The sequence below is a fragment of the Ipomoea nil genome, unplaced genomic scaffold (assembly GCF_001879475.1).
Source record: "Ipomoea nil cultivar Tokyo-kokei standard unplaced genomic scaffold, Asagao_1.1 scaffold2280, whole genome shotgun sequence".
In the NCBI taxonomy this organism is placed as follows: Eukaryota; Viridiplantae; Streptophyta; class Magnoliopsida; order Solanales; family Convolvulaceae; genus Ipomoea; species Ipomoea nil.
In genome coordinates, this window is record NW_017618708.1 from 2550492 (window position 1) to 2561803 (window position 11312).

Here is an 11312-nt window from a genome sequence, read left to right on the forward strand (position 1 = left end):
GCACCTATAATTTTACTAGGGTTTTTCGCCTTCGGGACGAATATCTTCAAGACATACTTCTTTAAGCGATTTCAAGAGTGACAAAATTTTCTACTAGATTTAGCTCTCCGCGGGTTCTTGTCTTTTATACCAACATGTCTCCACGCTTCTGGCATCTAGGAGCATTGGTAGATATATACGGTCCAAGTTGGGGAAGATATATGAGACCTAGTCACTCTTTTTATGATCAATATATATATTGGCAGATTAATTATCTTCTGAACTTCCGGTTCAGTTTACTTCATTTGAACTTCTAGTTCAGTCTACCTAGTACGTGGATTTAAATATTGGAGATCTTTTTCATCAATCATCCAAAGAATTTCTCGGCATTTTATTCAATTTGAGCTCGTATCTGCCCCTAATGTCGTGAAATGATCTTCATCAAATGTGCAATTAGCGTACAAAATTATACATTGATCACCTATCATGGGCTCTAGGTATTTAAACAACAGACGGGGGTTTTGATAACCCTTGGAGGTACGCAATGGTGGTAATATAGAAAAAAATTGCACACTGTGAATAAAACGTAGATAGGAAATGTTTGAATTTATACTACGTAATAGGTGTTAGGGGGAATAACTATGATATGCAGTATGTTAGATTTGGACAAAAAAACAAAATTATACAAAATTGATTATCCCCAATGAGAAAACATCTTTCATACATGCCTCATAAAATATGCATTTGAATAAAGGAGGCTACATTGCGATAGATATAAATCAAACTCACTAAAAACAATTTGCCCAGGGCAACCCACTAGCGCATGCCATACTATAAAATAATATGGGTCTTTAAATCCTTTTAAAATGTATGGCAACATATGAAGTACCCAAAACATATATGCAATCATCTAAGATCAGAGTGACATATATTATCATATATGAAATCATATATATCAAACGACATTATAAGGGTACACAATAATCATAAGGAAGATGGGAAGGTTAACAAATAAAAATAGATCTTCAAGATCTCCCAAAAATATTATCCTCATCTTTTCAAAAAGTAAAATTATTAGCTTCGTGCAAATTGATTTGACATGATATAATTCACTCCCTCATTTGCTTCAGGCAAACTGATATGATATAACTCATTCCCTCGTTTGCTTCGGGCAAACCGATATGATATCATTTGCTTCTATCTTTCAAACTAATAACATCTAAATCAATCATATCATGTATGGCATAAGTCAAGGATCATTCTTATAAAGTGGTATATCACTCCTTAAATAACACAGAATTGCACTAAGCTATATACGGAGAGGGATTCGTCATTTTGACATCTTAAATTTTGTCAAAAGAGGATTATCATACTTTGCCGATAATAACAATCCTTCCGGGATTGATATAGGATTTATGAAACAAATAATAATTCAATTTTGAATTAGCAACTAGTCAATTGCATACGAGAGTCATGATTGCATGCATGAGAAAAATTTCCATAAATAAGTATGCAAACTAAGAGAAGTAACTTCGAGAAGTAAACTTCCTCTGGAAAATAAAGTCCAGGAAGTAAACATCATTCGAAAAGTAAAATTTCAAGAAGTAAGATTAGAAAGTTAAGCTTAGAGGGGTAAGCTTAGAGAAGTAAACTTTCCGAATAGTCAATTCGAGTAGTAAAATTAGCAAGAAAAATCAGCAAAGTAAAATCACTTAGCACTCATAATAATTTGCATCTAAAAATAACTTTGCGCTGAAAACACTTTGGAGCATATATACTTCTCGGCCATGCAATAAATATTGCGGCCATGAATTAACTCTTCGGGTGCTTAGACATAAACTAACTTCTCGGATGCTTCAAGCTTGAGCTAACTTCTCGGATGCTTCATGCTTCAGGGATGAGCTAACCTTTTCGGCCATGAATATATTTTCATGCATCGTTCAAAATATTATCATGACACCAATCTTTTCTCCTCATCATTTCATTATCATCATCATCATTTATCGCAATATTTGTTTCAGGTAAATTAGCTAGAATCATCAAGATGAGACTCATTCTTAGACGACCAAATGCTTTGGTATGCGACACGTAGGGACCAATGCCCTTCACACCCACATTGATACCAAACCTACTTCTAGCTAGAATTTTGTCTCGAAGAGTTCGGTCGCCCGTGATTATTTTGACCACTTTGCTTCTTATTTTTGAGCTCGAAACTCATACCACCTCGGTTATAACTTCGACCGCAACCCCTTATAAAGTTGCTCAACTGGACAACATTATGTGCTTAACGCACCTGTGCAAAACCAACCAGACATGCATTTTGATTCTTCATCAACAACAAGTTATGTTTCTTAGCCACAAGGAGTGTTAAAATCAGCTTAGAATGCTTCTCATAATTTGTTGTCTTGTACTACTACTGGAGTACAAAATTACTCTCATGAAAAGTTGGCAAGGTCTTTTCAATTAAATATTTCTCTGAAAATTCTAGTTTAGAGTTTCACTTGCGAGACTATTTTGTTCATAGCCGAATTATAGTTAATCACTAACTTATAATCTTGAAACATGAGATTATGCTAGTCAACATGTGTCTGGGGAAGAACATTTGATGACTTCTGGTCAAAATAGTCCTTCAGGGACTTCCATTAATTCAAGGGGTCCTTTTTCAACTAGATACTCAATTTTAATATCGTGGTTCAAGTGGTGGCGTATGAAAATGAGAGCTTGTTCCTTCTAGGCATCGGTGCTCTATGACTTAGCAACAAAATGCTAATTGTACGTTTTTTGTAAATTTGAGGTTCTAATTGAAACTTTTTGAAGTTGAAGGACGTAATTGCAAAAATTAGTATAGTTTGAGGTCTTATTTGAACCTGACCTTACCCGTTAAAAAAAAAAAATACATTTCCAACAATCGTTCACAATTTGAGTTTATTTTGACTAAAAATACACCAATACAAAATTACACTAACAATATATTAATATTCGTAAAAATAAACCCTTTGGACACATTTGATGCTACATGCCAATATTGTCTAGAAATTTTAAGTGCACATAAAATCTCAAAGTTAATGTCCAAAGAATGATATGACAACTTTCAAGCCCACTTAGCCAAGAGTGACATGCACCCTGCACCCAAAAGAAGAGAAACATTAGCTCCCAATTGAAGCTTTCCATTGTTTTGCATCCTTGGGTTCATGAAATCTGCTGCCAGCAAGTCCACCAGAGCCATATAGATCAAGATCCCTGCTGATGCTGAGTTGAATATCCCCTCCACAATCAGAGCCGTTGGGCTATTCTCGTCATATACGTTTGTTATCCCTAACCCGATCGCGATTCCAATTGGCGTCGTGAGTGAGAAGAAGAACGCCATAATCGTCACTGCACGAGTTTTGAACTTTGCCTATAACGAAATAAAAAATAATAACGTTATTGCATTACTCATCTCATATCACCTCAGGGGCGGATTCTGGTTTTTTTTTTTTTTTTTTTTTTTTTTTTTAGTAGGAGTGCATAATTTACCAACTAATCTAATACATCTCTTGTATACATTTATCTGTTTTTTTTTTTTTTTAGTTATACTCTAAAATATGTATTATATATACATATATATTAACAAGGGCTATATATGGGATGGGGTAGGGCTGGGGAGGGAGGCAGTTGCCTCAACTGTAGCTCCTCCCTTGTATCACTTCTGAAAATCTACATTCCTAAGAATCAAACACAAACATATCTCATTTATATATATATATATATATATATATATATATATATATATATAAAATCTAGTTATCAAGTTAACTTTTAGTTGAGACAAAAATACGTCATTCAATTTGGTATTTGAACTAATCCCATGTAAGAAGTCATAGGTTTAGACTGTCGCGATTCTATAAAAAATATTTTATTTAACATGGAAGAATCGAGCGAAAAATCACAAAATTTTTTATATGTAAAATATGGGGAAAAATGTTATGATATTGTATTTAAAGTCATTGACTTATCATCAAATTATAAGATTTCTGACTATCAACTTTGATTTGATAAACTTCACAAATAGTATACTAAACTTAGAAAATCAAATTATAAGGATTATTTGGTTGACCTGACCGACAGACGCAGTTGTTGACTATATAATGCATGCCTATATGATAATGCACTTAGGCAATTCCTACTGGCGAATACAAGCCGATCTTTTTGGGTCAAATGTAACTGCTGGTCTGATTGACTGACCAGTTCGTCAGCAATAGCTTATAGATACTGGATGGCAACTAACTAACATCAAATCTTGAATACATATCTATTCACATGAAATGATATAGAAGATGAAAGGGAAGTTGTACTTTTTTTTTTTTTTTTAGTTATATATCTGTGGTACAGATTTAGGTCCTTTTTGGTATTATCAGCCAATTTTAGATTATTTGACCATTATTAATGGTTTGATTTGGTTAAACAATCAATATGAGTATTTGATTAATTAATTTTTTTTAACAGTTAATTGTTCCAAAATGTTAAAATTCAAAAAACTGTTTAAAGTAGCTTTTTTTTATCAACTTTTGGAGAGAGTCATTTTGTATGTAACCAGCTATCAGCTAACAGCTAATTTACCAAACATCTTTCTACAATCAGCTAATGCATGTTATCAACTAGTCAAACTCACTAACTCATTCAGCTATCAATTATTTACCAAACACCCCCTTAGTCTCTGAGTTATATGCGTGAGCATTTTAAACTCTTAAGTTATGCATAGAGGGGTGATTTTAGTCTTTGAAGGATGAGTCAACCACTTTATTAAGTGACAAGTTGGTGACATAAATAATTACCGAAGAACTAAAATCGTCATTTCGTGTGTAACTTAGGGGTTAAAAGATAGTCACACACATAACTCAGAAACTAAATTTGTATCATGGGTATAACTGAAAGACCAAAAATACAAATTCTAGTTCCATATGCATTTCGTATTTGTCTATTGCAAACCAGTGAAATAGTGTGATCTATACTAAAATAAAAATTTAGTGATAATTTTGATAAATATATAGAACTTTTGGTAGATCATTTAAGAGAAAAGAGCATCACTTTGAGTAATATTTGATTGAATTGCAAAAAAAGGAAGTATTAACTAATTCATTTTCGAATAATTAGTTTTAAACTAAGTGCTAGAAGACATTTTAATGCATTGCTCTTACCAACATAATCTAGTCAATACTAATTACTTTAATTGTCACTATTTTACTTGTCTAGCTTTCCCTAGCTATATATAGTATATATCCTATCGAAACTCTATTTTGTTTTACTATTCTAGATAAACAATAGGGATGGCAAGTTGGCAAAAGGACAAGGTAGGGTGTGGAGTATACTCCCCGTCCTATAATCCCTCATGCTCTTCGTCTTTGTTAAAATAAAAATTATTTTTCATTCTCATCCACCGAGAATTTTTAAAGACTAGAAATTTCTGCCACTATCAATCGTATAATCAAACTAAAAGTTTAGTATAATTTTTAATATTTAAGACAAAAATTAAATAATAAATATTAAAATTTTAGTTTAAACTACCAAATTCAAATATTAATTTAGTACTCAAAACCTTTAATTTTTCATAACTTCATCGATATATAAATTTTTATATAATTTTTAAAAAAATTAATGTGCCGAGAACAGGCAAGGCAAAGAAGGGAATCTCCATCCCTATTCTTATTCTTGTCCTCATTCACCGAATTTTCATACCCGTCCCTACTGGAGCTCGAATTGGGATCCCCACTAAGTATAGGGAGACATTCTCCGGATTAGAGAACCCCACTCAACAAAGATCGGAGTAGATTAAACCAAGTTTTCTTCTATCATATTTTTTAATCACCTATAAGAAAAATCTACAATATAATATTGATTAACAATAAACATTTTGCAATCATTATCATCATAGGATTTTGTTGAGTTTGTCTCATATAGAGATTAGGAATATATGAGTTTGTCTCATATAGAGATTAGGAATATATGAGTTTGTCTTATACTAAGAGGAGTAAAACGGGTAGACCTATTGTACCAGGATTAGATGCTTATATTGGTTGTATCCCTAAGGGTTTGTGTCACCACAATCACCATTACTATGAATAAGAGTATTGTTTCACTCCCGTAGATGTAGGCACGTTGCCGAACCACGTAAATCTTGTCTTGTTTACCTTTTTTTGCCATTATTATTATTTTCTTGTTCTTGTTAATCTCAACAGATTTGATATATGATTGTATCGAGTACGATATGCACCTAAAAATTAAATTAAGCTTTTTTTTAAAATAAAAAAAATATCCCATATGTATTATATGTGTATACCTGAGCAATGCAACCACCAAGTCCCATGCCTTCAAAGAATTGATGAAAAGTCAAAGCAGCAACCAAAGGCCTAATTGTTTTTGGACTTTCTGAAGCTCCCACAGCTATTCCAATTATGACAGAGTGAACTATGATCCCCAATTCCAATACCTGCATGCATGTAATACGCCAACGCACAATTAATATTATATATATATATATATATATATATATATATATATATATATATATATATATATATATATATAGCACATATTGAATTGGTCAACAAAAGTGTTACTTTCAATACAGACATTATGCACATTCCATTATGTGAGAGTGAGACATCTTTAATTGTTTTACCCAAACTGCCAAATTCCTTTTAAAAAAATATTTACAAATATTTTGAATTTTTCTTCCATTATATATATATAGAAAGACTTGAGTGTAACAACAGTTCATATGATCTATTTATGTCATAAAATGAAATAAAGAATCTTTTTTAACACATTATATATTTTTCTTCGTAACGACAAAAATACAATAAATTTTTTCATTTTAAGAAAGAGACATAAGAAAGAGATGCATGCATTAGAAAATTTTGTATATACAATAATACACATAAATACCTACATGAATATGAAGTATGTTCTTAAAGAAAAATACTACTATAAGCACTCTTATATTTTTACTTTCTAGTGACATGCATGTCACTAGAAAATAAAAAATATAAGAGTAGCTATAGTAGTATTTTTCTTGGAAAATATGACGCACTTGGAAAATTCATCTAGTAAAATATAAGTTATAATATCTTTTTTCTTTTAATTTCTCTTGGAATAAAATCAAAATCCATGTGGGTAACATAATTTTTGTCAAATTGTTGAGTTGATAATAATAGATTTACAAGTTCCACTTAGTAAGAGCTACTTAGTCTAGTGTACTTTCTCGCGTTCCATGTTAGTTAAGGTCACAAGACTAAATTTATTTAATTTATAACCTGAAATAATGGCTACGGATTTCTTTCCCAAAAAAAAAAAAAAAATGAACCAAGATCCCATATATGATTTTCATTGTTAATATAATCCCAGCTAGCTGTGATAAAGATGTCACGTACCTGGGAAATAACTCGATGTCTAAGAAGCTCCGACGAAGAATCGACCTCAGCAGAGGTCACGTGCGCATGCACGTGACCGTGGGCATGAACGTGAAGTGCAGCTTCTTCGTTCTCAACGGACGGAGTTCCGCCGTGGTTATCGTTGCTATTAATTTTTCCGGCGCCGGCGGCGGACTTTCTAGAAAAGTAGGAGGTGGCACACGTGTCAACCATCAGGGTGGCTATAGCCGCTACCATGGCGACGAATCCGCTGAACGGGAACTTCCCCCATGGGTTCTCTTTCAGGCACGGCGACGTCAAGCTCTCGAAGGCGTCCGGGAGCACGTGGATGAAACCGGTGGAGAGGATGACGCCGGCGGCGAACGCCTTGATTATGAAAAACAAATTTCTCTCCGGGCTGAGCGCCGGAATAGCGGATTTTCCGAGCACCGGAAAGGAAACGCCGACGGCGCTGGCAACTAGGATTGACGCTATGGCTACCAGCTTGTACTTGAGAGCTAAACTCTTATCCCTGTCTTCTTCCTCGGATTCGCAGGTGCATTCTCCTCGGACCATTGTCGGAAACAGAGTTAACAATACCAAACCAACTGAAGCAATGATCACAACATGATTCTCCACTTTGGTTCTTGTTTTCTTCATGGTTTCGTATGTAATTCAATGGTGTTTATGAATTTGCAAGGAGAAGGAAGAAAGACTACAGAAACCTGAATGAAGGGATTGAGTTCTATCAAAACAAGAGAAAAATGAGCTGCCAACAAGTTAATTGCCAGACTATATATATATATATATATATATATATATATATATATATATATATATATATACACACACATTTTTAAGTATACAGAATATTTTTTTTTTTAAATTATAAATGATATTCTAATGAGAATTAATAGTTGTGTTGTGTTAGAATTTTTAGCTAAAAATGGCATTTTGAGTGATTATTTTGTGGTACAAATATATGTGGGTCCACTTCCGATTTGGGTCGGGTTAAAGTGGATTCGGGTTTTTCGTGGTGAAACGAAGAGTTTGATATAATGTATGCTCAAAATGGATAATAGGTGAATGAGAAATTGATTCTCAAAGTGAACCTATTTGAGAGAAGTCGACAACTTAAACCTATTGTTTAGTGGCTAATTAAGATTAGCACTAATCTTGATGCTAATTACTTAGCATTCACGAAAGAATGCTTGTAATTAAGCTTTGGAAAAAGGTTAAGTTGCAATTAAGCTTTTGAAAGCTTGATTAGTGAATTGGGAAATGAACTTTCGTGCTATGCTTTGTGCATGGACGAAAGTTGTGCATGAATTGAGCTTAAGCTTTGGATTCCAAAGTAGCTCATTTCGTGCTGTGGATTCGGTGTGCACGAATCAAATGCTATATGCATTGATTCGTGCTGCACCGTTTCGGTGCTTGCGGACCACTCGGGTGTGGTTTCCGGTCCCAATTCGTCAAACCTTCGGGTTTGTACGGACTTCTCGGTCACTCAGATATTTTGAAACAAGTCGTTGTGATCGGTACGAATTAATCGCGTATTAAGTTCGTGACCGTTGGAATTATTACGATAATAATTACGACCGTTTCAAACGTTATTATCCAATTATTAAATCTTGGATTTATGTTGGTTAATGGCCATTATAATGCTACTTAATTCCTCTTTCCCTACAAATAGTTTGTTATGTTGGCATAATGTTTTTACACCATTTTTTTTAAACTCAAAAAACCATTGTTTTTCTCTCTAATCTCCCTGATTTCAAAAGAGAAAATTGTTTGCCAACATAATTCCATAAAACATCGGAGTGCTCAACTTGTGTTCTAGTTCGCCGGGCTTTGGGTTGGAGTGCTCGAACGCCAAAGTCGTAGTCCGTTTTATCCTGGGAGACTGACGCCACAACGATCCTAGCACCCTCGGGAGGTGGCGAATCAGTTTTAAGGAGAGTGTGTGTACACACGACTCGGGCTTCCTCTGCTTCTTCTTGTTTCTTCGCGTTGGGTTAAAACCTCAGGTTAGAAACCCGTCTCTTGTTTATTTTTGTTCTTGGTTTCGGACCAAGTGGTGGATTGATCTTGGAAAGATTCAATCCTTGTACTAGTTTCGTACTAGTTGTAGTGGGATTATTTGATAAAATAAATCCCCAGTTGGTTAATATATATATGCTGTATATATATGTAATTCTGGTTTCGTACCAAAATTGGTTGGAATTAATTTTCTATAAATTAAATTCCATTTTTCGGGACAATTATATATATTATATATATATTCTGTGTATCGATTTATTCACCAATTTCCAACATGTTGACCTTGTGCTTGAATTAATAGTATTTGGGGAAGAGACCAAAGTTCGAACTTTAGCGTCAGCATTTTACCCTTTTGCTGAGTCATTAAGGTATATAATCGTGATTTAGGGGGGTGTTGGTATTCAATCATGACTTTTGTAGAGTTTTAAAGACTTTTAAAATTATGGATTTTAATAAACTTTGATTGACTTTCACCGAGTCGTTCAAAACTTTGGGGTCAATCAAAGGGAGACTAAGATTGGGAGACTTAGGGAGAGTAGGATTGAGAATCATAAGTAGACTCAAATATATAGATAGAATCCTAATACTCCCCCTCAAGCACAGGGTACAGATGTGACATGTAGCTTGTCTCTAAGAAAAGAAAACCTAGGACTTGCTAAAGTTTTGGGAAGCCATTTTTGCGTAGATTTGAAGCTCAACTTGCAGAGAATCTCTGACATATCTGCAACACTATCTTATCCTCTGAAAAGGCTACAACAGGTAGAAGAAATTCAAAAATGAGAACATCTTTTTCCAACGGGCAAATTCTCATTACCAGCTATATAAGGATGAAGATTGAAGCAGTGGAAAGCAGAAGCAAGAATATAGAGCAACGAACAGAGCTAAACAGAGCATACGAAAATCAAAAGAGCTTTCCATCTCAAGAGCTATATTTAAAATATCCAAGTGAGAGAAAAACATTCAGAGTGCTCAGAAGCTTACAAAGAAATATTCAAGAGAGTACTAAATCTTCATCATTGAGAGACTTGGCAAATATTGAAGATCATCTACAAAGTCTCAGAAGTTGGAAGCAAGGCAAACTTGTTTTGAAGCAAAACAAGTAGAAGTTCTACCGGAGCGTAGAAGTCGGAGGAAAGTAGCACGGAGTTATGAAATCCTGGAAAGTAGCACGGAGTTGTGAAATCCGAAGTTGTAGTTCTACCGGAGCGTAGAAAGGGGAAGTAACGCGGAGTCGTGAAATCCTGGAAAGTAACGCGGAGTCATGAAATCCGAAGCAGTAGTGTTGGTGGCACTGGCCGTGATTAGTGTGAGCTTGGTGATCAACTAGATCACGAAATTCATTGTATCTAGGAACCAAGTAGTGGTGGATATAGTAAATTGCTATTGGAGGATAAGAGCAAGTGGAGTAGGAGGATTACACCACCTCCGGACCACTATAATTGCCTTGTGTTCTTTACCGCTTTCTTTACTTACTGCTCTTGCTTGCTTCTCACGAGGATAAACTTGACACAAATACACACATATCGTATCTCTTATTATTTCCATTGTGCACAAGACTCTAACAATCTAGTTAAGAGTTTTGGTTTCTCTGTTGCCTTAGCAATTGTTGTATTTGCGAAACGGTTTAAAAGTCTATTCACCCCCCCCCCCCCCCTCTAGACTTTTACCTTACCTCTTTTGGGACCAACATGATGTATAATCTTGTGTTTATGCATGTTTAGAGCTTGTATCTACGGTTCATAAATGCTATTCTTTGAGCTTTTCATGTGTTCAAGTTCCTTTATTGTTGAATGTGAGATTTTGGGTGTTTTGGACTTGAACTTGGCATTGTTGATGTTTTCCCCCGAAAGGGAATTGTTTTTGGGATCAGGGGAATCTGCGGGCGGAACAGCGGGCAGGCAGCCT

General features: G+C 34.6%; 1 protein-coding gene across 1 annotated transcript; it reads right to left on the bottom strand.

The window, feature by feature from the left end:
* Positions 1 to 2922: 2922 nt before the first annotated feature.
* Positions 2923 to 8141, bottom strand: LOC109150863 (zinc transporter 8-like). The gene is made up of 3 exons (XM_019298845.1): positions 7389 to 8141; positions 6296 to 6445; positions 2923 to 3376 (listed from the first exon to the last, which is right to left on the bottom strand). Exons 1-3 carry the CDS (start codon positions 8025 to 8027, stop codon positions 3071 to 3073), a joined length of 1095 nt encoding a protein of 364 aa, XP_019154390.1. The 5' UTR covers positions 8028 to 8141; the 3' UTR covers positions 2923 to 3070.
* Between the last annotated feature and the right edge of the window lie 3171 nt (positions 8142 to 11312).